At 49.7% G+C, this 27,154-nt stretch overlaps 1 protein-coding gene across 2 annotated transcripts in view; it reads right to left on the reverse strand.

Annotated features, from left to right (window-relative positions):
* Positions 1-27,154, reverse strand: part of GRIN2A (glutamate ionotropic receptor NMDA type subunit 2A) — a 363,761-nt gene that overhangs the window by 142,760 nt on the left and 193,847 nt on the right. For both annotated transcript variants that reach the window (XM_047714300.1, XM_047714301.1), the window contains exon 4: positions 6,000-6,592. In XM_047714300.1, the coding sequence (XP_047570256.1) occupies positions 6,000-6,592 (593 nt within the window). The remainder of the gene's footprint in view (positions 1-5,999; positions 6,593-27,154) is intronic.

A 27,154-nucleotide genomic window follows, 5' to 3' on the forward strand; every position in this document is an offset into this window, starting at 1 on the left:
CCCATGATAACCCGGACGTGAGAGTGTGCACACGGGACCGTCCAAAGCCACGTTTCACAAAGTCACACAGCCTTCTGGAATGTGCTTTGGGCCCTCCATGTGGCACATGCCCCTGGATCTTATCCTATCTCATTTCAACACGTCTCTTGTGGATTTACTTTGAAGGTCAGCCTTTCCCCATACCGTTGCCGAGTGGAGTCCCAGATTGAGAGCACAAGCCACAGGATGCCTTGGTCTCCTGGGTGCCTGATGCCACTGCCAGAAATGTTTGTTGAGCCTACGGTGATCCCACAGATAAATATTTGTGAAGAGTTATCTCATTCGTCCAGGGAAGCTTTAACTCTGGTCAAGCTCTGAGATTTAACTGAGCGGCTCTTTTCCTGGCATTAAAAAAAGAAACCCACAGTGATAATTCTGACTATCAAATAAAACCACACCAACCCGGGTTAGTGAAGTCTCTCAATGGGCCATTAAGCCAGGAACTTTTCCATGATTGTTTGAGAAATGAAGGTAGGAAAAAAGTATCAAAGATATATACGTGCATGTCGATTAAACTGACATGCACGTATATATCTTCCTTCCATTTCCTTTCCTGTCAGGGTCATCATTTACCGTGTTGTTGCTTCTTGATGTAGAAGCCTCACTTCATAAATCAAGAAGTTAATATAAAATACATAAGTGGTCAAGCCAGATATCATCAATTAAAGCCAAATAACTTCTTTCAATCTGAATCCGTAACTCTCCTGGGAGAAGTTATTCTTTTCCCACTCATCTGTGCTATATACATGTCCTTGAGCACCTGCCTTCCAATGCACTCACCTCTCCACATCCTGTCCCCTTCACCAAAATGGGAGCAACAGGACACACATCATCACTCCACCGTTAAAAAACAAGAGAGAAGTCTATTGCTTCCTCCGCTGCCTGTCTACAGCCTGCGGTGTAACAAGTATAAATCAAAGAAATAATAATGATGACCATCATCATACAGATGACAATAGTGACACGACTGTTTTTTGTGAAATGTCTATTACATGTTAGGCACAGTGATGTTTTGCATATGATTTCACTTAATTCTGGTACAACGAGAAAACTACAACACACACACACACACACACACCACTCACAACACACAAGTAATGTTCCGTGCCCTATAGAACTGTAGGCCTAAAATGCGACAGGAACTTCTCCTGGGTCTACAAGCTCAAACCCAGACACAGCATGAGTATGATCGAGTATGACCAGAGCTACGGCACTGGGGGAAGGAAGAAAAGCCACCAGGAAGAAGTGTGGGACATATTAGCAGAGCATCGAGTCATCCCGATCCTAGTCCTCTTCTTCTTAGGGGTTCTGCTTCCCCAGGAGGACCTTCCCTTTCCTTCTGTACCTCCAACTGGTGCGATGAGCCTCTACTATGGAACGGTCAGTCCCCTGACCCGCACATCTCGAAGACAGCAAGATGCGTGGCAACACTGACTGCCCCCATATTCCTATGGGGCTTTCCCTACCCTGCCATCTATGGAAAGCTGGCATCTAGCTTACACAGGTAATAAATACCTTTCTAGGGAATGAATGAATGGCAATGTTGTGGACTATGACGTGCGGATACATCGGTCTCACTCACAATTTTATATTTGCAAGTTCTGCCCTAGGAGTAAGGGTTTATAAACTGCTTTATAAACTCTGGGGTAAGACACACACACTTTTCTGGTCCCCATGTTATATCTCAGGAGGCAGACTTGGAGGAATTAAGGGGTTTGTCCAAAGCCTTGGATCTAGAAGAGTTCTGAGCCGGGACTCAAACCCAGGCAGACCAGCTTCAGTGCCAGATGCTTCACGCTGAGGCTACATTGCCTCCCAGGGGGCCCTGTCCACCAGCGTCCTGGAGGGACGCTTGGGACAGGACTGAACAGAATAGCCTCTATTCCAGATACTGACCTACGTCACCGTTCCAGGAGTTAACAGCGATACACCTGACGCTCGGGGAAGGGACAGATGTTTAATAACTTCGCAGCAGCAAGAAGGTTACATAACATGGCTGAGCTATTTTTGAACTTTATAAAATGCTGACTGCTCTTTTCAAAGTGCCTTCTGTAAAACCAGGAATATTAAAGAACATTTTCCCCTTGTCCCCACCTTTTTTTTCCCCTGAAATCCCAGGGACAGAAACAGGCCCACGTCATCCTCAGCAAGCTGACTCTCCTACCACGTCCCGCATCGCAGGCAGTAAGTCATGGTTACGGCATCCTGTGCGCACAAGCTCTGGGTGGGAGATTACACGCCACGTCCCTGAAGACCACAGAAGGACATGTGTCACTGCTTCCAAGATGGTGCGCTCAACCAGTCCAAGCCGGACCCCGGATCCCTGCAGCAACGTACCAGGATACCCATTGTGTAAATTCATCTGAGCTTCTTCTGAAACTACGTGTATCCTCCTTTCCACAAAGTGGGAGTAATGAGAGCTACCTGGCGACTGCATGCTTGGCAGAAGCTGGAACTCAAGAGTCCTGGGCTTCCGCTGAATGAGCTCATGGATCTAATAATGAAGACCCCTTACCATCGACCACGTGAATGTCCATCGTGGGGGTGACGATCAAACAAACATGACAACACTTACACAACCGAGCACAGAAGCCCAAGCACGATGAAATGCGAGAAGGCCAAGTGTCCTCCGAGATCCATCCTGAACCCCAAGGTTGAAGCCAAGGCAATTTGAATGTATCGGACATCATTTATGGGCATTAAAATGAACTGTGCATTGGATCTAAGGTGTCACAGACATCTAGATGAGAAGTACAAGACACACACACAGATCTGGTCCCTACCAAATTCCCGCCAGTGTTCTTTCCTCCTGAGGAGAGGAAGGGAAGAAAGTGGGATTCGGGAGAGATATAATCAGGACTGTTACATCATCAGGAATGTTTTATTTCTTTTACAATTTTGAAACAAATGTGACATGTTCATCTTTGTGATGAGTGTTGGGGTGGGTGTTTTATCAGACTCTGTACTATTCTTTTTTATTTTTTTCTTCCCCTAGTATTTTTTTTTAAAAAGTCCCTGTTCCCAGAGTATGTCATGAGACAGATTTCCTCCTTCTTCATTCTTTGAGAAATTCTATCTTCATTCCTGTCCGTGTTCCAGGGGCCAACACAGGGTCTACTGGCTGGAAGGAATGACGGATGGAGAGAGAGCACTGTCCTTAATGCTGTTTTGAAAAATGGCCATTTGGGGCTTTCTCCAGTTCCCAGTCCCTTCCTTGCCTGGCAAGCATCTCTTCTTCCCAGGGGAGTTTAAGAAACACTGGGACAGTGGGCAAGTGTGGTAAGGAGCCACTGTTGGTGCCACGGTCCAGCCTCACACACGGGTGAGCGCCAGCTGAGCCCCATGGATGGACGGTTCATGAAACACCAGGCAGTGGATGACAGCTCCCCCGACCTGATGCCCCGCTACTCTAGGGCTCAAACACCGTCCACGAAATTGCTGCCTTCAGAGCATAACTCCTAGAAATAGCTTGACAGCATTTCACAGCAGAATTTTTTTTTTTTTTAAGGAATGGAATTCAGGGTGGTCACTGGAAGGAGCTCTGCATGTCTTGACAATTATCCTTCTCAAATTCCTCTTCCTGTATACATTATATTTCAATTGCTGTAAAATTGAGTTATGTTTTCATCAAAATTATACATTTGTGACTGTTCCAGCTGTAGGGCACTTCTTATGGGAAGGAAGCATTCATTAGCCCAGCCCTTGTCACTGGGCTGACAGCAATCCTGCCTCCCAAAGAGGCTTCCATGCTTCATACTGATGCATCAGAGTTGCTTCCTGATACTTAGACAATTATTTTAAGACGCTGGAAGTGGCAGTGTAGAAAGAGGATCCCTAAGGAGGGAATGAGGAGAGGGGAAGGGAACACTGCAAAGGACCACAATTTCTTAACTCAAGAGTTCATTTTGCAGGTGTATACCGATTTTAAAGAGCCATAATCCTTCTAGCCCATAAACACACACATAGACGCACGCTCAACACGTCTCCAGACTCCACTCAGAGATAATCCCTGAACTGTAGCAGATTCAAACTCCTAAAACCTTCCAGAGACATTGGGGAGTGACGTATTATTCTGCTGATAATAACCCAACCTCGTCAGCTGACTCTAAGTTCTGATGACCAAAACCCACCTCTCTGGTCATTCTGACAGTCAGTCAGTCACCACCGGGTGCCAGGCCCTGAGCTACACAGTACTCTCCAATCATCACCTTATTTGATACTGAGCTCAATCCACAGAACGCTGATTCTCAGGGCACAATCCGAAGACCAGCAATCCCAGCATCACCCAGGAGCCCTGCTGGGATTGCAAATTCTGGGAGCCCTCCTCAGGGCTCCTGGATTACAGACTCTGAGGGTGAAATCCAGCCACCTGTAGTTTAACAAATCACCCTCCAGGTGATCCCGACGTGTGCTCAAGTTTGTGACGCGCCGCCTAGAGGGAGTAGTGCTATTATCATCCCTCTGCAATGAACCTGGACGCCTAGAAAGGCAAAGTGACCGGCCAAGGCATACAGGAAGTGGACAAGATTTGAACCCTGACAAATCTACCCCGAGAGCCCCATGCCTTCATCACAGAACTGTGCTGCTTGTCATCTGAGGAAACAAAGGCACGTGCATTCAATCATCGAACATCAGGCAAAAGCATGCAAAGTGGGGTGCAGGAGGGATCATTCTAATTGTCAACAGCTGTGCCATAATGATGGGCACGAAGACCAATGACGCTTCTCAGCAACATAAAACTGAAATTCCCACCAAGACGGGCGGAGTTAACTACATTAGGATACGTCCATAGGATGCAATATACCGCCGTCTTCGAAGCGTTATTTGCCAAGATTTCCAATGACCCACAAAGACAGGACCGAAGAAGGGAAGACATTGAGACACACAGTCCAACAGAGGATGGAAGGCCCAGCGTGGGCAGTTTTCCCAAAGTGTAATACACTGGTGAGGATGTGGGAAGTTGAGTGACTTGTGTGAATACAGATCGGGACAGTTCCTTGGCAGGACAGTCTGCCAACAAGTACTTGGATGTTTACATGCATGTGTTCTGTGACCCCCAACTTGAGCTGCCTAGAACCCAGCCTGGAGACCTGTGGGATGACCATCACTGCCGCTTCGTTTCTCATGGGGAGCAAAATCTGAGACAACTTAGATTTTCTATCATTATGGAGACTGGGTAAATAAATCACAGTATCTCCCTGTTGAGAAATGCAACGTGAAGGTTGCAAAGAACACGCCCACTCACCCGCCCACCCCCACACACATCTACAGGTACTTATTATCTATATACCTTCATGTGTGCATGTCTGTGCATATGCACGTACACACACGTACATCTATGTACATCCATCCATGATGTGTATGTATGTGCATGTAAAATCCATCTCTAGGGGTGCCTGGGTGGGTCAGTGGGTTAAAGCCTCTGCCTTCGACCCAGGTCATGATCTCAGGGTCCTGGGATCGAGCCCCGCATTGGGCTCTCTTCTCAGCAGGGAGCCTGCTTCCCCCCTCTCTCTCTCTGCCTGCTGCTCTGCCTACTTGTGATCTCTTTCCCTCTGTCAAATAAATAAAATCTTTAAAAAGAAAATCCATCTCTATGTATGCATACACACACAGGCACACTTGAGCTGTAGCTACAGACAGAATATGGAGAGAGAGAGAGATACACAGATGGGTACAGACACAGGTCTCGGTTTCCAAGGTCTATTGTTGAGTTAAAAAAAAAAAAAGTTGCAGAAAACAAAGTGGGATGTAAGTTATAAACAGAAGAGGAGTCAGGGGGAAGAGAGGAGAGGAGAGCCAATCGGAGAGAATCCCATAAGCATTCGCTCTTTGCAGGGCAGGTTTTCAGCAGGGAGTATATGTATGTACTGCTCTGAGTTTTCAAACAAACAAACAGGCACAGAAACAAACAAAACTCTGGTCCCGTTTCGGGAGACAAGCAAAGATGGCCCGCTTACTGGTGTAGAGTGTGCGGCGGGGTGTCCGGCTTCTCCGTCTGCCCGTAGCAGCTGGCCTTGGCCTCGGGGATGTAGGAGAACTTCTCCAACATGGAATACGCGGCCGTGGTGAGGATGCCCAGGCCGTCCCTCACCCGCGCCTCCAGGCTGTAGTCCCAGTCGTCATAGGAGACCGAAATGAGGCCTGACGGGAACTCCTTCGGGATGAGCTCTGTGTTCCCAGAAACCAAGCTGGGAACGATCCAGAAGAAATCATATCCGGTGAGGCCCAGGGAGCGGGCCTCACTCAGGATGAGGACAGCCTCGTCTTTGGAACAGTAGAGCAGGATGACGGAGGAGTGGATCTTCTTCAGCTGGACCTGGGTCTTGGCGTCCTCAAAGGAAGTGTCCAAGGTGATCACGTTCTGCATGTCCCAGCCCACAAAGCTGTTGTCCACGGTGGTCTTGATGAAGCTGATGAAGTCCCTGTACCCGGGGAAGATGGTGGTCACCAGGGAGAAGACGTGCCAGTCGTAATCCTGCATGATCTTCAGCATGACCGTGGCTTGTTGCTGGATGGACGCTCCGAACTGGAAGAAGGTTGATGTTGGGTCCTGCCAACAGGTGCAAAAAAAAAAAAAAAAAACAAAAAAAAAAACAAAAAAAAAACAAAAACAGAGGATGAGGCAGAAGGTGGTTTATATACAACCATCTGTCTTTATAGGCTTAAAAAAACGCCTTTTGAGAAGGGAGGGCAAAAACATCACACACCTATGTGTTTGCGAACATCCCTGAGCACCTACCAAAGGCCACACTCTGGGACGGACACTAGAAAGAGAGGAGAGAGACCCTGAACCAGAAGCCCACAGCCTGGCACATGAAAGACGTCTGTTGTTTTTGCTTCTGGCTAATCCCGTTGCCTCTACCCTCTGGGGCCCCTGGGGTTTCAACACAATGAACTCTATCTGGTCCCAGGCTGAGAACTAGAAAACGAAGCCAAAAGAGACAACATCAGGACACCGAGACACAGTCCTGATGACACGCTTGGAGCACCTGGAGCCTGCCATGCCTGAAGCCACCGACTCTGGACCTGTTGGTCATAAGCCAACATAAGGCGTGGTTGCTTGAGCTAGTCCAAGTGGGATTTGTCGCTTGGATTCTAGACTCCTGTGTACTATAAAGTATAATAAATGCTCGCTGGACATTCTACCTAAATGTCTCTCTGGATCAACAAGTACTTGTTGACCCCCTAACTATGCAGCAACACCATTTTAGAACATGGGGAAATGATATGGAAGACAGACACAGACGTGGTCTCTACCTTCGCAGATCTGGTGGGAATTTGGGGAAGAGCAATGTCCTGGGACTAGAGGCTGAGAGAAGCGTAAGGGGATGCTGAGGGAGTATCCGGGTGAGGAAGAAGGGGAACGGGGGGACATGATACTCAGAGGCCCTACAGATACACCTCGAGGATTCTAGAAGCCAGAGGTAAACGCATTATCGCTCGTGAAGCAGGGGGATGAGAGGATGGTGAAGAACTCGGCAGGAACCCCACCACGTGTGGCCTCAGACCTTATTCAAGCATAAGAGGGAGCTGCTCAATGTTCAGACTCTCGAAAGGCACGTGGCAACTTGTGTTGGGTTAAAGGGCCTCTGATACCTCTAACACCCCCCTAAGTCATGATCTGATCATGAGGACAGACTTCCATTTAGAAAAGGCAGGCAGTGCATACAGTTGGACAACTTATAAACTACCTTCACACCCCGTAACTCCTAAAATCCCCATGATGATTCTGTGCAGGTGGTGGTGTTGGCGGTGGCGGGGTGGTCATGAGGCTCGAAACGACTTTGGAATCTGGTTCCGTGACCAGCCCCCTTTCCAGAACACAGCCACAACTTTCTTGGGATCACTGAAGACCTGCAGATAGCAGGTGCTTAGACCAGGCTGCTGACTGATGGGCAAGGTGCACAAAAAGCCAGCTAAATGGAAGGTGTGCCTCTGTGTCAGAACAAAACACAATGTGACAAGTGCTGAGATAGGGTTTTCTGTCCCCGGGAACTAAAAGAATTCTCAAGGGGTCCTTACTATAGTGCAGCAGTGTTTTCGTTTTGCATTCTGAGCTATGGGATTACATTCCCATAGTCTAGAATCCAAGTTACGGGATATGCATTCACCTCAATGGTAGGAATATGGGGGTTCCATCTGTGTGTGTGTGTGTGTGTGTGTGTGTGTGTGTGTGTGTGTGTATTAAGAGTGGATGGTTCCATTTGTCTTTCAAAACAATACTTTGTAGCCGTGCATGTCAACCCTTCAAGAAGTCCGCCAAGTTTTCCCTGGGGTGCTCACTGAATAGAAAGTTTTATCTGAATGGGCCAAAAGCCATAGTTGTTCAAAATACTTCCATTTTCTGAAATGCATGGGTCTGGGGGATAATTCAAGTGCAGCTCGGCTTGAAGGCAGAGAGGGGGGAAAAAAAAACAAAACCAAAAACAAAAAAACAGGAATAAATGCCTCTGGGCTCCTTCCAACAATACAGCTTTATGAATTTTACCTAATTAAATCAATGAAAGTGGGTAACAGATTTAAAGACTTTGGATAATTATCTTTTTCCCTATAGTAGCTTTTGGAGAAATCCAATATTCTTAGATTGATTAATCATTTTAAGTCATGCCTCAACAAGACCATGAACGGCTCAAGGGCAGAGATCTTGCTGTCCTCATCTCTCTGTCCCCAGAACCTGGCAGAAGGCTTGGCACATGACACATCGGGAAATGCAGGATGAGGGAACGTGTGAGTAAATGAATGTGTGAATGAAGTCTAAGAGGAATGTCCTTGGTTTAAACACAAAGCAAAACAGAAGAATTTGGTTTATGGCTCTTGAATGTCATGTCCAAAAAAATTAAATCTTTCAACATCACCAACCTACCAGTCCTCCATCCAATCTCTGAAGTGACCTTTTCTGATCAGAAAAGGAATACAAAAGTCCTTCAAGCCTCAAAAGCTGCTCATAGAACCTTGTTCAATACCCAAAACAACAATAACCTAAAGAACCCAGCAAGAGATGAAGGCGGAGAAGTCAAGTCTCAAGGCAGTGACATCCACCAACACGACACACTGCCGGGTGCTTCATGGGATGGCACCGAGAAGCTCCAAACTTAATTACCAAGGAAGTGTAACAATTCCCATGGAGCAAAGATGGCTCCAAGGAAGCTGCTGACCAGAGTCACATCGGGACTGCAAAAGGCAAAGGGATCAGCATCTTCTTGCCCTGAGCACACGAGGCATGGAGAAAGATCTCAGGAGGGCAGATGCTAAGCAGGGCACGGTCGAAACTCAATAAAAAGGATCTCTGAGATGATCCTATGGACACACTTGCTAGGCATAATCAGAATTAGCGGAGAGGTGGAGATCTAGCATGCTAGATGTCGAGAGGGGGGGGTGTCTGGGATGCTCCCACGCCCCTGCTCCTTGTGCTATGAGGCAGACGTTACTGTATCCACAAGCAGCTTTGTGCACAGAGCAGAGCTGGAAGCTCTGTAAGTGCAGCGTTACCTAACTCCCCATGTGGGGAGGAGGGCACGGCTGCACTGTGAACTTCGTGAAGGAGAAAGATAATTATAGGGACGGCAGTTCATTAGCCACAAGCTTGTTTGTCACAGCCGTCTGTGTAAAAACATGTGCAAGCTCCTTGCCTTGCCATTCCCACCCTACCCACCCACCCACCCACCCCGGTCTTGTGGTGCATTAGTCCAGGCTGAATCTCTCCTGTAACTCTCTTCTAGTCCCCATTAGTATCTTCTCCCCAGGATGGACAACAGTGTAACTTCTGGGGTCATGCTGTCTGGGTACTGATCTTAACTGGGTGGCCTTGGGGGGAAAAATTCACTTTGCCTTTCCCAGACTCAGTTTCCACATCTGTACAATGGGTATGGCAATGTCAATGATTATACTAGTTAATGTGTCTATGAGAGTTATGTGGCTCAACGCTTTCAGTGTAGTAGCTCAGTTAATCCTACCTCTAACCACCTTCCTCAACGGATCCCAGCATGATCCTCGTCATACAAACGAAGAAACAGATTCAGAGCCAGAGTGACTCCTCCGGGGTCATATGGGCAGGGAAATCAGATTGGCCTGCCTTTGAGATTCCAAGGTTCTCAGCCCTGCATGACCCTGCTGGTGACGATCACACTTCCTCACTGAGCAGGAAGGATTCAATGACCTCCTTGTAGAAAAGCATCCAGGGCAGTACCCATCACATATCAAGTCCTCAACAAGTTGGCGTCACAGTTACTTTCCCCATGGGTCAGGTGTAATTCCCACTCTGGACTCGAGCATCCCAACAATTCACCTGGGTCATGACTGCCTGATGGAAGTTCCTGGTTGGACACTGCTTTAACCATGCCATTCCCCTCCTCTATGGTCATCAGTGGCTCCCCTAGACAATCACATTAAGAAGAGACTCCCCAGCCTACCCCTTTACGCACACCAGTCACTTTATAATTGAAACAGCGTGGGCTCTGGGGTCTACTGGACTTGAGTTCAAGTTGTGGCTCGGCGTAAACTAACCACATGACCGTGGGTGAATTCTGAAACTTTCTGCATCTGAGTTTCTTTGCCTATAAGGTGGGCATAATAAACACCATCTCAGGGTGTGCGGGGGCCAGGGGCTTCCAGGAAGAAGGGCTGAACTGGGATGGCAGGCTCACCTATCATCTATGCCTGACTCCCCCACAGTCTAGAGATGCCTCTCCACATCTTCAGTCCTCTAGAAAACATGGACAGAGCCAGAAACCTAAGGGGATCCTGATCCCAGTTCAGAAACTGGTATGTCCAGATCTACTGACATGCCAGCGTCACACTGCCGGGCCCTCCTCCTCATCCACCCTCCGCAAGTCAGCCCACTCACTCTGAGCCCAAGGAGGCCACATGAAGAGAAGGGACTATCTTTCCTCACACTGATGAATCATGCTTTGGAGAGAAACCATCGCTCATGTCCTTCATGCATCTCCCACAGTTACCCTGAACCACCATCATTTCCACTGGCATCTGAAACTTCAAAACCCATTCCAGACCCAAGGCTCTGTATGCCTTATGGAGGGATGGAAGGAAGAAGGTATTTGCAAAACAGAACTGCACAGCAAGACACTGAGGAGGCTCACGTTTAGCCCCGGATTTTTCAAAGGTATTTTTACGGACTGGCAGGAGGTGACGGAGGAATCTGGCCACACTCCCAGGGCCTGGCATCTGATATGCCACATGGCCCTCTTTTCAAGGCCCTGAACATTCCTCCCGCTTCCTACCTGAGTGGCAGAGGCTGTTTCTCCTGCACTCACCACCTCCTGCCATCCCTCAGCCTGTCCTTTTCAGATTCTACAGAGCAGTCTCTGACCACCTCTGGCACCGGCTTCCTCAGCAGTGCACAGCCGGGGGAGAGGAACAGATTTCAGACACCCACTTCGGTGCTGCAGCAAGCGTAGTTCTCTCCCCAGGCTCACTGCTCTGCTGAAGACAGAACAAACTGTTTTAAACAGAGAGCGAGGGAGGCAGGGGGTGTGGGATTCTGGGTGTCTGCTCTCCACTCTGTATTTCGGTCCCACCCTAAACCGAGGTCTCATTAGATGAGAGTTCCTGATCTCATGTTCTAGAATGTTCCAGAGCGAGTGTTCAGGGTGAGACCTGACTCCATGGGTATCAAGGCATGATGTTTAACAGAGTCTGATACCAACTTTCATTTCACTTACCCATTCACAAAGGCTATAAAGAACACACATACCCATTAGCTCTTTGAGTCTAACTACTCAAGGAATGAGATATTGCAAGTGATTAGAACCCTCATGGATGACATTCCTCATAAAGTCACAGGAAGAGAGGTTAAGTGATTTCCCTAAAACCCACCCACCTCACCCTGCTAACAACAGCTTTGGTACAAGATGCAACGTCATTAAATGTTCCCTCATGCACACCAGTGGCTCTCATTCCTGGCTGCACAGGGGAATCATTTGAGGGTTGTTAAAAAAAAAAAAAAATCCCAGTGCTTGTGCCCCAACACAAGTGAAACCGAATTTCTGTGAGCTGAGTATCGAGCTTCAGTGCTGAGTTGTTAATTTTTCTCAGTCTCCTCTCAAAAGCAGCATGAGTATTATTCAAGTTAGTATTGTCAGAACCTAGCTCAATTTCTGACATACAGCAGAGGCTCAATATGTACTTGGTGAGGAGATAAAGGAGAAGGAAGCTCATCCCTAGGAAGTATTGAGAGAGCTGCTCACTGTTGTCAACCCTGTACCCATTTCCATAGCTTCTTTTCCTTCTGCCTGCCAGGGTGGGCACCAAAACAAAGATAATGATGCAGGTGACCCAGCAAAAACTGAGAGAGACTCCTTGGGAATCTTCTTTTTCCCACAGGAGGATTGTCCTGGTAAACCCTGGGGTGTTTCTGCCACTCTTACTGCGTATTAACTGAGCTTTTAGATATATTTTATTTCTGCTTCCATGGATGAGAGGAAAACTAAAGGCACCAAATTTGATAAGCATGAGAGCTTAGAAGAACAGCATTCTCACAAGCTAACTCTGTGCCACTGAAGGATCTCTATCCCATCATCAGTCATTCTCCTTCTCCTCCTCTATCACCACCATCATCATCATCCATCGTATCATTTACCACCATCATCATCCACAACCATCATCTTCTACCATCACCATCATCACCATCCACCAGCACCAGGTACCATCACTATCATCCACCACCCTTATCATCCACCACCATCTACCATCATCATCATTCACCATCATCATCCACCATTACTATAATCATCATCATTATCCACCCCATCATCATCTGCCATCATTCATCATCTACCATCACCATTATCACCACTACCATCATTATTCATTATCATCCACCATCACCATCATCCATCACCATCATCATCCACCACCACCATTATCTACCTTCATTCATCTGATCCAGCATCATCATCACCCATCACTACCATCATCATCATCATATCATTATCTATCACCATCATCATCCACTACCACCATTACCTACCTTCGCTCATCTGATCTACCATCATGACCCACCATCACTACCATCATTATCAACCACATCATCATCCACCATCATATCCATCTTCCTCCTCCTCCTCTTCCTCATTATCCACTACTGTCATCAACATTGTTGTCCGCCATCATCGTTCATCAACACCTCCATCTATCCATCTCCCTTTCCTCCTCATCAGAATTACCATCACCATGATCCTCACCACACCTAACATTTAATGGGCATACACAATATGCAGTACAATGTAGCATGTAGCAAGAGGTCATATCATCATCCCTGTACTAGAGATTTCAAAACCCTGCTTCAGAGAAGGTAACTTGCCTAAACACACACAGCTGGTACATGGCAGGGTCAGGATTCAAGATCAGGCAATCTGAATCCAGAAACTGGATGCAAAGCTCCTGGAAAACACTGATAACAAGGTGTGCAGAACAGGAAACAGGTGTGTGTATGTGTGTGTGTGTGTGTGTGTGCGCGCGTGTGTGTGTGTGATTAATAACCACCACTCAATCATTCCTGAGGCACCCAACTAGAAAAAAAAAAAAAAAGCCCCAGAAATAGAAAACCAACATCCATAATCTCACATCAACTAGCAATCAGTTGATGCAGAAGACTGAGCCTAAGAGGGGAAATTGTACCTAAAAACCCATCAGCTCCATCGTCCACAAAATTTCCCTCCAGGAAACCTCCATTTATTGGAGTGTTCTATGATTTATGTTCTATCACTCATTTTTCTCCTTTCGGGATAGGAGGGATCTCTTCCCACATTCACTACTGTGCTTACCTGCCACTCCAGCTTAGGGGCACCCATTATTTCTTCATCATCCCAGAGGATTATTTCTTTTTCCTTTCCCTATTGTACCTGCCCATGTTCCAGACCCTTGGAAGTTCTCTCTCAAACAAGAGTGAGAACCTTCTGTACAGAGTCCCTGCCCAAGTCTTGTCCCTCTCCCACCCACCTTCCACACTGCTGCTCCAGTTACTTTTTTTAAAGTTCAAACTGGAGCATGATGTCCTCCTTAAATTTTTTTCTCAGCAGCTCTCACAACCTTCAGGATAAAGTAAAAACACACACCAGCCCCATCACAATCTGGACTCAAGTGTTTGGACTCAAAGTCCATCTCAGTACCTGAGAGGGGTCAGGGACTCCAACAAGCATGTGATCAGGCAAACTTCTGAGTGAGTTAATGAAGCCAAGTAACATGTGCTTGGGAGGAAAACCAAAGGAAGGCTTCATATTTTACCCCATCATTTCCCATTATGTCCATCATTTCACAAAAGCACATCAGCTCCCTCACCCACAAACACAGAATTCTACTCTAAGCAACCCCCATTCATTGGACTGTTTCATGATTTACATTCTGTCCCCCCCACTTTGCTTCTCCTGTGACCCAATCCACCATCATTCTTCTAAAATAACCTCGCAGCACCTTTCTCTGCTCTCTCATCTCTCTACAAATGATAAGTTTATTTAAATTCAATTAGCCAATGTATAGTACGTCATTAGTTTTTGGATTTAAAATTATTTTTTAAAAAAAGAAAAGAAATTAGAAGTTTAACCTTAAGTATCTGGTGACTGGTGGGCCCCCAAAAAACAAGGGTGGCTGCCATGCTCTGCGCTGGAGACCAGGAGAGGCCCTCCAGTTTTAACTCAGAGTCTGAGCACTCGGGTTTCAGACTAGGATGCAAGAGATGGAGATCATGTAAAATAATTTCTAAGAGAAGCTCTGTGGTTGGGGATGGAGCAATGAATGAAGCCTCTTAGAACGACCAAGCCTTCAACCTTATGCTAGCTTGGGCTTCCAATGTAACACCTACTGGCCACACAGGACTACATAAACTTCATTTAAAAGCAGTAAATAAAATTAATTATTTGGGTTCTCAGTCACATTAGCCATATCTCAAAAGCTAGCAGTCTTTAAACTTTAAAGCTGATCCATTCCCACCAGCCCCACACCTAAAGATGCCAAGTGACTGGGTCTGGGATAGGGTCCAGGACTTTTAAAAAAATTCCCTGGGTGAATGTAATACACAGCCAGGGTTGAAAACGCAGATCTAAGTCTTCAGTATCCAGCCCTGTAGCTGTGCTCCCCTGGGGGGATTTCTCATACCCTCAGATTTCCAGGCTCCAGGCCACCCCCACTGAACCAGAGTCTTTGTTGAGGAGTTCTAGAATACATATGTTCTCCAGAACATGCTCATGTTTAGGAAGAGTCTGTACTGCCAAGTCCAACAGTTCTATCTTCAAGGTGAGGAAACGAAGGCTGCAAAATCTAGAATGACTTGCTCCAAATTTCCCCTAAATCAGTGGGCACCATAGGGACAGACACCCCTAATTCAGCGCTACCTTAATGTAGCACGATGCCATCAAGTATGAACCATTTTCTACACAGAGAAACCACAAGCAGCGGGGGTTGTGTAAGAGGAACATGGCTTTGCTGGCAGCCTCAGCAGGACCTGCTTCCTCCTGCAAAGAAGTTATTTGACCTAAGCCTCTGTTTCCCTGTCTGAAAAATGGAAATGACAATAGGAGGCATCACACCTGGGAGGGCTGCTGCGCATACTTTGAGAGATGGGGCAGAGAGAGCCCTTGGCGTGGGGCAAGGGCTCGGTCAACCTGAGCTGGCCATGACAGTGGTGAAGACGGTAGCCCTGACCATCAAGCCCCAGCTCCCGCATCCATTGTGGACTCGTTAGTTCTCCCACTTCTGAATTCCCAGCATTTCTGCTTTTACTTCTTACTCCTCAGCCCTGACTTGTACGCAGGTGCCCAATTACTGAGAGCCATGCCTCTTGCCTGCTGCTCAGACTAGAATTCTTGAGGGCAGAGCACAACGGCCTTCGGAGTCCCCCCCCTCAGCCCCTTGCCGGCATCAGGCCACTGCTTTGGGGATCAAACTGGGGGCATTATTCTGAGTCTGCAAGGATGCTTGTGGGTGGAAAGAGAGACTAATGCTTGATGTCTCTAAGCAGACCTGCCAGATCTACTGCTCGAGAAACATTCATCTATTGACTGCTTTTCAACCACTCAAGGAATTTAACAAACGCCGGTGATGTGCTGGGCATGGGTCCAGGGGAGTGAATCTAGGGAAAGAGGCTACCAAAAGCGAAGGTCCCCGCGCTTATGAAGTTTGCATTCTTAAGAGAGCAGATAGACATGAAAGAATGAACTCGACACACAGAATAAGTTCAAGGAGCTCAGATGACGTAAGAGTTCGGAGTGGTGTGGAGAGGAGAACTGTTTTAGAGCAGCTGGTCTGCAACACTGGGGCTGATCAAAAGAATATGAAGAAATCAGCCAGGCAAAGCGGAGGGGTGGGGCGGCATAAGGAGAGCCATCGGAGAGGAAGGAGCAGCATGTGGTAGGAAGGGGCTTGGCAAGTTTGGGGAACAGAAGGAGATCAGAACAGCTCAGGTTTAATGACTGAGGGAGGATGAGCGAAGAGAGATGAGTTAGGACAGGAAGCAGAGGCCGTATCACATAGCGGAGGTGTCCTGACAGTCATGGTAAGGGGTCTGATTTAATTCCTAAGCCAACCTTATTCCAAACAATTCATCTACTAAATGCACTTCCGGCAGGGAAGCTGGGAGAGGGTCTGGAACTCTGGGATGTTAGGGTTTTATATGAGCAAGCTTTATTCTTCCCTTTGGAATTCTGATCGGTGCCAAGACAGGAGCCTACACTGAAGGTGCAGTAAAGCACCTGAATGTTTGTGCTATCGTTCAATCAACTGGTGTATGAACATCGAACAGTGAGCCTAGACTCCCCCCATCGGCCCTCCGGGCATTCCAGACCTAGTTCCCCAGTCCATTGTCCAGACCCAAGCTCTCCCTCGGACAAGTAACGCAATGCTGGAAGGGAGCGTACACAAATGCACGGAGAGATGTATTCCTTGAGCCTCGAAGCGAAAAGTTAATGACAGCCCAATACTCCGCATTCATCAAAACCACACGATGACTGGCGCTCTTGGACCCAGCCCTGCGTCCTCCATCGTTAGCAGGCTGACCAAGAAGAGACACCTGCTGAGAAAGACGCTCTTATTTCTATGCAAGGACACAGCAAAGCCCCAAGCTGGCTTCACCCCGTGCTCCGTCAACCTGCAGGTGATCATCTGACTCAAGGTTTCTAAACAGGGTCGTTAGTGATGATGGATTGTCTGAGGCTCAGTCCAGCCATTCTCACATAGAAAGCCAGAGGAAAATTCTACCTGATCGGAGATCACAGAATCAGGTCTCTGAGCTGCTGATAAACCCAAATCCTGGGGATCTTTTTTTTTTTTTCCCCCTGCCAGTCCTAACTGCAAGTATCTACTGGCCTTGGCTCTATGCACCAGGGCCATTTTTTTTTTTTTTTTTTTTTTTTACATTTCTTTTCTTAGAGAAGCATAAGCCTCTGTGGGATACCTCATGGGCATTTGTTACTCTAACCACTGGACATCCTTTTTTTCTTTCTTGGTAATAGTGAATTTCCATGGAGAGCCATCCCTTCCCCTCTGTCAGCCAACCCTGTTGGCTCATCCAGTCCCCATAGTGTCAGCAATGAGTTCGGGGGTAGGAATGTATCCTAACAGGTACGTTCAGAGTGACTCTCAGAGTTTCAGGAAAAAGTGACTAGGAAAAGACAGTTTCTCTTATCGTTAAACTTGAATTTTGGAAGGAGGTCCAGCAAGGATTTCTGGCAGCCTCATGCCAACATACACCATCCTGAAGAGGAAACCATAAGAGATAAAAGCAAAGCTGAAAGATAAAAGAGTTACCAAGACGTGTTGAGCACCTTGTTCAAGCCACACCTGAAGCTATCTTGCCCGCATTGTTACTGCATATCCCAGTTAATCATCTCATTTTGCTTAAGCCAATTGAATCAGCTTTTCTGTCCCTGGCAACCAAAGATTCCTGACACCACTTTAGCTAAGGAAGAAGGTAGAGAATAACAGGGTTCATTCTTCTCTCATCTTCTGAGCTTAGATTGGAAAAACTCAAACAACGGAGTAGCATATTTCCATTCCCATCCTCTCTTTTTCTGGTCCATGCTTTTTCCGCAGGGGCCGCTGCCTCTCTCCACACAGCTCTGTCTTCTGTGCATAAGCTCTTCATCCTCCCTTTCTGTTTTGTTTTTCTTTAATATGCCACCAAGATTGGTTTCCTCTCTAGGAGTCTGACAGCCACCACTGCCGTGACCCGGACGAAAGACCTGACAAGTAGCAGCCAATAATAACCACTTGTCATTAAGCTGCTCCAGCGAGGAGAAAATACAAACAGGTCCTGTTCATTAAGTTTTTGTCTCTAGCTGTCACACACTCTCTCTCACACACACACATACACACACACAAACACACACACACACACACACGGGGGCCACTGCTGGACTGAAGGAGGCAGCTTTATTTTTGGAAAAGGGAGAATTGCAGGCTGTCCCATAACCCTTGCGGGGGGCAGGCCCTGGCAGTCAACATTAGAGCAGCAACATCCTCTTCAAAACGACCCTGTTCTCTAGGAAACATCAACAAACAGCTCTGAGAGTTGAGCCTCGGGAGGGAACGGCATCTCCCTTGGGGAGTCTGTATGTCGCTGTGATTGAAGGCACAGATGCTGGTATCTCTCAGACAGAGGGTCCCGTCTTGGCCCCTCCTCTCACTGATGTCTGGGCTTAGGCAAAAGAGGCAGTATCTGTAAGGCTCCATTTTCCCATGTGTACCATGAAGGGGATCTAGTCCCTCCTCGAAGGAGGATGTTGTGATGGAGACAATGTGAGTGCCGCTGGCTCCCACTGAGAGCTTGATTCAAGAGAGCTGGGATTACGGGGGTTGTGCTGTCCTCACGACAGAATCAACCACGCTGGCGACAAGGACACCCAAAACACTACAACCCGCCGGCTCAGCATGAGTGCAGCTACGGACGGTTCTCCCGCGGCTCTGCCCCACGTGGTTCCAAGGGTCCTAATTGTGGGAGCGCCGACTGGGTGCCAGGCACGAGCTGCGTCCCCAGGTTAGAACTCCAAGTCTGGCATCCTCAGAGCCCCTTGGTCCTGGACAAACCAGGACAAGCCACCAGCTAAGCAGAGAGCTCCGCATATGTCTCATGTGCTCGCTGACCTGCCAGGGGAAAGTATCTGTGTTCCCATTCTACAGGGTGGGGAAGCTGAGGCTTAGAGAGAGGTGCCTGTTGATGTTAAGGAGCCCAGGGGTCACGGGGGGGGGATCTTGCTCTGCCTCGGATTAAGATTTGGGATGTGGCGGCTGCAGGATTGCCAGCAAGCTCGCAGGTGGCACCGAAGCTGCTGGTCCCTGGACTGAGCTCTGAGGAGCCGCACCAGAGACATTCAGTCACGTGCCCACGGTCCCCCAGCATTTGGCAGAGCAGAGGTTCCAACCTACAGATCTACCCCACAGCAGCCTCTGGCTTGCAGGGAGAATGGGGAGGGAGGCCGGATGGGATCTGCTGTCTGTCACCCCCACCTCCGTGTGCTTTCGTCCGGCCTCTCCAGCTGATGAGCCAGCCACATGTCCCAGCCCGTGAGCCCCCTCACCTCATCTGACAAAGCGCTTTGGGAGTCAGAATGTACTAGGGGGGAGCAAAGGAAGAGGGGCTTCGCTGGGGTGAACCTCTCCACTCCCCAGAAAGAACCAGAGCCACCCAGGAACCAGGCGGGCAGTGGCCACCACCCAGACGGTTCCCACGTCCATGTGCCACGTGAGAAAGGACGCCCCTGGGCGTGGCCTCCCGCTCTCCCACACACTGGCCCTGCCGCTGAGTCTCCCCGCACCTCCACCTTTTCTTCTGTAAAATGGACCTAGTGCGACTCCAGTTCCCCGGACGGTGTGGGGGACCCAGGACTTGGGGATGACGCTCAAGAGCTCTGGAACCAGAGCGTGGACCAACGCCAGCTCACCCACTACACATCGAGCGGCTGCCACCTCTCCTGTCCTCTCTCCCCCACTCCACCCCCACGGTGCTCCCGGAACACACTGTCCACGCCTCTACTGTCGATCTCGTCAGCGGGTATTTTGAGTGTCTATTTAAATATCTGTCTCCACGCAACTAGACTCATGGTAAATTCATCCCCGCAGCAACGGCACCCAGCCCAGCCCCTCGTAGCTGGCGGAGCTCAGAAGACGTTCGCTGAAGGTATGAGTAAGCGGACGCATGAATGAATGACAGAGTCGAGGAAGGAAGGAAGGAATGTTCGGCGAGAGAAAATGCGGCTGAGTGAGGGGCACGGAGGGAGCTGGGGAGGTGGGAGCGTGGTGCGAACGTGGGCGTTAGGAGGAAGGTGCCAGAGGCAGATCTCCGTGTCTGAAACAAAGGAACCCTTTGCTGCCCCAACTCTGACGATGTGCAGACAGGAAACAAATGCACGATTTTGGGGGGGGCGACCGGGCTAGGATTCCTCAGGGTCTCAAGGCTTGCTATGTGCCCTCCAGAACTCAGGAATCCAGCTGATTCGGACAAAATGGTACCCCTGTCCATCCACACCTGGGAACAGAACCTGTGTCCACACTGCTCGGGGCTTCCCCGGTCCACCCCCCACTTCCAAACCCCTCCCCCATCACATCCCCAGCACAGGAGGCCAGACACAGAAGACTGTACGCTGCAAGGCTCCAAGTACAGGACACGTCCAGAACAGGCAGATCAGACTGGCAGCGAGGGCGGTAGTGCTTGCCAGGGGCTGGGCAAGGGAGAGGGAGGAGAGGGATGGCCACCGGGTCCGGGGTTTCCTTTGGGGTGGTGAAGAAGTTCCAGAAATAGATGGTGGTTGTGTAACATCGTCACGGTACTCGATGCCACCGAACTGTACAGTTTAACGTGACTGCACGCTAAATTTTATGTTATGTGGATTTTTAATACAAAAAAAAAGATAAGCAAGCAGGTTCCTTCAGTCTTGGAGGCCCCCCCTTGGGATGAAGGGGTCCCTTAAGGAGCCCTTGGGCCTCAAAGTGGCCTGAGGGACTGGCCTAGGGGGAAGGAAGATGCTCCTGGGGTCTTGGAAAGAGCCCACCGCCGCCCACATCATTCTGTTTCCCCGAGTTTGCGAAGTTCCCCACACAGCCCTGTGGTCATCAGTCACCCCTGACCTTGTACTACCTCTAGCAGGAGTGGACTCTCCCACCAGCCTCCTCCACAGGGGGCCACCAAGCCCTTCCCCTCTGTCAGGATGATTCTAGTTGCTTTGCCAGAGCACAGACCCTCCCCCTACAACCCGGGGCGGGACCGCAGGGAGGAAGCTGGTGCCGCGGTGGGAGGCACGCAGATTTGGGGATGAGACATCTCTGAGTTCGAACCTCTGTTCTCCCACATAGCAGCTCTGTGGCCTTGAGAAACTGACTCAACAGTGTTAAGCCCCTGTTTCCTCCGCCGTGAGACAGGAAAAGCAACTGCCACCTACCTCCCTCGTGGCGTCGATGAGCCTGGCCCACAGCCCGTCCGGGCCACGCCTGACCCACTGCGGCCACCATCCACTGCCTGTTTCTTACAGGCCACTCACCGTTTCCACGGTATCTCATGGCACCATCAGTCTGAACACAAGGAGTGGACAGTATTCAGGCCCAAGCACATTCACTCCGATTTTGCTGGATCCCAGAGCAACAGGCTCACCATCCCTGGGCAACCCTCCTCTTCTTCAATCTTAACCTGCCTGTGCCCTTTCGTGCTGCATGGATTCAGAAAGCACCTCAAGTGCTTACCCTCTGCCATCGTCTTCTTCTCGAGGTGGCATTTCCGGGTAGAAGAATGAGCCCCGGGCCAACGCCAAGAGACTAAGCAGCATCAGCGGCCCCGTTTTGCAGGGACATGACATTCTGCTTGCTAACGGCTCTCCCCACGAAGCCCACAGAACGTGAAGCCTCCATCCCATGAGCAGACCTAGGAATCTGAAGAACCCCAGGTCTGTTCATCTCTCTGACTCTTGAAGATAAGTAGACCAAATGAGGAACACCACCGACCACTTGAACAGGGCAGCGCTCAACTCTCATGTGTGTGTTTGCGCTCCGTGTAGATATAGACGGCAAAGAGCAGTTCTAAGCCCTGACCCAGGCAAAGCGCAGAAAAAAGAGGCCGGACTCCTCGTGACCGGATTTGCTGTTGTTGAACTCCGAGCACAAAAGGCATTAGAAAATGTACACAGGAGTGGGAAGGGAGAGATTTTTAACAGAAAAATTGATGGTTTGGGTGTTTTCCTAAGAAGCGGCATAAAAGGGAAAATTGAATGTCAATTCAATGTGGATTCAAAGTGATGTGCAGCCTCTGAAAAGGGTTCCAAATGACCGTTTGACAGGAGAAAACCACAATCAATGACGGTCCATTTGCGTCCCTGCACAGCCCCCGGGCGTCCAGTTCCGGCCACACTCAGTGCTGGCTCCTGGCCACGACCCGGTCAGCTGCCCAGCTTTGCAGGCTCAGGCTGGTCTGTCTTCTCCAGAGCTGTTGAGCGCGGAAGGGACCCTTTTTTTAGGGTCTCCAAGCAAGGAGGACCCCGACACACCACCCGCGGACCCAGCCCTGGCGACGCCCCTCACCTTTGGGTAGCAACTATGAGAAATCGGTGCATGGTTCTCCTTCTCCACATGAGAAAATGGAGGCCAGAGGGTGGGGAGGGGCTGGCCTCCTAGACACGCTCAGAGAGAAAGCAGCAGAGCTCGGCCCAGCCTCAGGGGACCCACAGTCCAGAAGGGCTGACAGCCAAGAGCAGAGAAGGAACAGGGAACCAGGGGTGGGATCAGAAAGAGAGAATCCACCCAGCAAGAAGGGGCTATAAGGGTCCAGAGCAAGGTGACGCCTAAGCTGCTCCTGAATGGAAGGCAAATGGGCGCAGGCCGGAGAGGTCTGGAGAGAGCATCCCACGCACGGCAGACAGTGTGCAAAGATGCAGCAAGGAGATGAACACGCGTGCGCTCAGAATGGCCAGCAGCTTGGCGCCAAAGAAATGGACGCAGAAAAGCCGAGGGTAGGGGAAGCATGCAGCTCGGGAAGGAGGTGGGCCTGTGGGGAGGGGGGCCTGCTTCTGGCTTGGATGCGGGTTACTACAGACTCTGGATCCAGAGCACTTGACAACTTAGGTTCCATCTAATTTATCTGATTTCCTTATTATGCCTGTTTCCTGTCTGGTGGGCCCTGATGGAGTGTAAGCTCTGTGAGGTCAGGAGTTGTTTGTCTGATCTCTCCCAGGTATGTGTGGCAGAGCCTGCCATGCAAGGGAACTAATTGGATCCGTCTGTGGAACCGATTCATGTCAGTGCTGGAGGGAAGGGAGGAGGTCAGGCAAGGAGGGAGTGGGGGAAGGTGGGAGAAAGAAGGAAGAAAGGGAGAGAGGAGGGGGCGGGGGAAGGAAGAGAGGGGTGGGAGAGGAGAGATGCAGAGAGAGAGCAGAAGAATGACAGATAAGGAGCTAAGGTTTTCTGGAGTTGATGAGAAGATTCCTGAAGAAGAGCAGAGATGTGACGTGAGCAGACTTCTGTCGTCGGAAAGCAGCGCTCTGGCTAGAGCACGGAATGACTGCGGCAGGAAAAGTCGAGAGGCCACTGAAGCCATCCCAGGACAAGGAGAGACACCTGGACCTGGGTAGTGGCGATGGGGATCAAAAAGAGGAGAGTCAGGGGGCACTTAGCAGATGCCATCCACTGGCTCTGGGAACCCACTGAGGGGACGGGCAGGGGTTCTCGGGTGCAGAGTGGATGGGGATTCGAGAAGGCTGGCTGGGTGACTGGCGATGTCACTTAGAAAGGTGGAGAACAGGGGCGCCTGGGTGGCTCAGTGGGTTAAGCCTCTGCCTTCGGCTCAGGTCACAATCTCAGGGTCCTGGGATCGAGCCCCACATCGGGCTCTCTGCTCAGCGGGGAGCCTGCTTCCCCCCCGCTCCTCTCCCCCTGCCTGCCTCTCTGCCTGCTTGTGATCTTTGTCAAATAAATAAATAAAATCTTTTTTAAAAAAGAAAGAAAGAAAGGTGGAGAACAGGTGAGGCACCTTGCTTTCACCCTCAAAGTGGTACCCCTGGCAGCTACCGCCATGCCTGGCATAGAGCGGTGGCTCAGTGAGTGAGCGAGCACAGAGGCCAAGAGGACCCAGGGACGAGAGGTGGACATGCACATGGGAGGCGGCATAGGACCATCTGCTCATGAGGGTACGAGGTTTGGGGGGAGGGGTGAGGACCAGAGTTTGGGGTCTGGGAGTCACTCACCTGCAGGACGTGAATGACTGTAGCTGTGGATGACATCTCCTAACACGTGTGCCATGAAAAGAGCCTCGAGAGCTTGCAGAGAAAGTTAATGGTGGGTGAGCTGGCAGCCGGGCAGAGAGCATGGAACAGAGGACGAGGACAGGTGCAAGGAGATGGCAGGGGAGCAGAGTGCTGGATGACAGAGGGAGGGAGAGGGGGTCTCAAGGGTCTAAGAGCGCAGAGATGGGAAGGTACGGCTGCACAAAGTGGGGAGGGGGTCCATCAGCATGAGTGGAGGGGACAGAAGCTAGATCTCAGAGTGACCCACAGGAGAGAAGGAGACACTAGAAAGGAAGGCGACCACATAAGAAGGCCCAGCGCTCCCCAACGGAACCGTGCACCGTGCTTCTACTCAAACACAAATGTATTTGGAGGCAGAGAAGGCCCCTCTCCACGCTGGGGTTCCAACCGAGGCCAGGTGCCTGTTCCACCACCTTGGTCTCTTTTCCCATCCGCCAGCACCTCCCCGTCCTCCCTCCAGTGCTGGGAAAGAAATGCATGCGAGAAAACATAAGAAGCCCTATAGTAACTCCCTATAGGGTAAAGGACCATGAGCTCACTGCTTTTCTTTCTGTTGAACCCCCGAACCATGCTCGCACAACCCCTCCAGAATGCTGAAGAACGCCATCCCTCACATCCTCTCTCTGCATGTCCTTCTTTCTCTGCAGAGAAGAGAGACAAGCTAGGTGTGCTCTGCTCCCGGGAGCATAACAGAAGTCAGGATGGTCTATGGTCTGCGGACTGAGATGGGTCACGGAAGCCCTCCAGAGCCCCACGTGCCACGTCATCTTTCCGTGGCTGGCCCCCTGAGGGTTGCCAGCACCCCGGCATCCGAACAGGACAGACAGAACGGGACACCGAGAGGCCGCTGTACACGGAGCCCATTCACAGCTCACACTGCCTCTTTCCTGAAACTCACGTGAAATGGACATCAGACAACATGGACAGTAAAACCCAGCTCTCTCTCGGGCAGAAAGCAAAGCTAGGTGCTTAAAACAAAACAAAGCAAACAGAAAACCCAAGACCCAAAACCCAGCTCTCTTCATTTTTCTCATCCTTGGCCATGCAGAACTTTCAGCCCACAAATTAGAAAAGCGGAGGCACCGCAGGCATCAAAAAAAGTTGAGATTTTAATGAGCCTTCTGCCTCTAAACGAATCTATCTTCCCGACACTCCAGTACTCTCCACGCCCAAATGAAATGCGTCCGTAGCACAAGTCAGGCTGTGCCCTGAGCCCCAACCTCCAACAACGACTCCCCCACTCCCTTCTCCAGGCTAGCACACTGTTTGTTCATCACGTCAACGTCACGTCAACGAGTGAAGACTTTGTAGCAAGTGGTAATGGATGTACTCCACAGTCATTATGCAAACGGCGACCTTGAGGACAGGGCCACCCTCACCTGGGATCCTGAGGTCCTTATTGCGCAGGCTGTTGGGTCAGGTCTGGGGAAGGGTTTGGTATTGATCCTATGGACACTCAAATTCCTACAGCCAATTGTCAGACTCAGGAGAGGGTTTCACCCTCTTGACAGCAGACTTCACCTCCACGGTGGCACTGACCACTCATTGTCACGTCGCTCTTAGAACTAATACCACCAGCCTGAGGCCTGTAGAGTCCAGCAGGGTCTGAACCCTGTTACCTTACAGGCTTGTCTCAGACCACACGCTGCCTTGCTTTCTCTCCCCTCCCACTGCAGTGACCTCTCATCCCCTGGTGGCTGCCACAGGACCTTTGCTCATGCTGTTCCATTTCCCTTGAAAAGCTCCCTCTGTAGGCAGATAAGGCTAGGGGTACCCAGAGAAAGAAAAGAGGAGACATCATGTTCTTACCATAAGAGAAATCATTTTAGGCCCCAGCATTTTGTGACTGATGCCTGACCGGCACTACTGGCTTAAGCACATTTCTTTCAGAACTTCCTGGGATACGTTGCAGAAAAACAGACCTCAGTGGTTAATAATTTTAAGGGCACAAAAAATGTAGGAACAAACAGGACTACCAGGCCAGGAAATACCCTAACTGTATTAGCGATGGTAAATCAGTGATAAAACTCCCAGTGCTTTTCAAAACTAAAGGCTGACCTAACACACAGTTTTGAGTCATTTTTGCGGAATTTAAATCCCTTTGAGCATTCAAACGCAACTGGACTAAACACAGCTGGTGAACTGATGACACCAACTCTCGCCAGCCCCTGGGACATCCATTCACCAGGACCTGGATGCCATCAACTTACTGGATGACTTCTGCCCCGATTCTGGCCTTCCCTTGCCAAGCCCATCACGAACACACATGCACCCTTAGATTACAACTTCCCCAACTTTGTTGTACAGGGAGGCGGGGACACTGTTTTGGGGAAAAAGCCCTGGTGGTCTCGACTTGTTCCATGGAAACCCCTTCCTCTTGCAAATGTTTGTTTGGCTCGGTTGTCCTTTGGCCCCACATCCCCCAAGAGGGGATCCCAGGTTCTGGTTACACCTTCTTCCTCGTCCTTCAATTCACTCCTGAATCATCACTTTGTAAGTGATGCTCCTCCTGCCCTCCTCGATCAGGTCAACTTCCAACCTTCTAATGCTCTGCCTCGTATTTTCATAGCACTGACTAGGGCTGATAACTGAGATTTATCCCCAGGCACCTTGAGTGCTTGTGTCCCTCACTGGGATATGCACAGAGGCAGGTGCCACGTGTGGTTTTATCCTGTTTGTCCCACTTCGTTTTCCTAATCACTGTATCCCCCGCACGAAGAGGGCTCTGATGCAATTTTTGCTTTTGTTTGGGCTGACTGGTTTGTTTTGAATGAGGCTAGGAGCCTTGCCCAAGTGTGTTGGCGTGAATTAGGTCCTCAAGTCATGCCGCACCAAGGAAGACACTTAATTCGGGCTCTCTCTCCACCTCCAACTTCAACAAGCCA

The sequence above is a fragment of the Lutra lutra genome, chromosome 18 (assembly GCF_902655055.1).
Source record: "Lutra lutra chromosome 18, mLutLut1.2, whole genome shotgun sequence".
NCBI classification, from domain to species: Eukaryota; Metazoa; Chordata; class Mammalia; order Carnivora; family Mustelidae; genus Lutra; species Lutra lutra.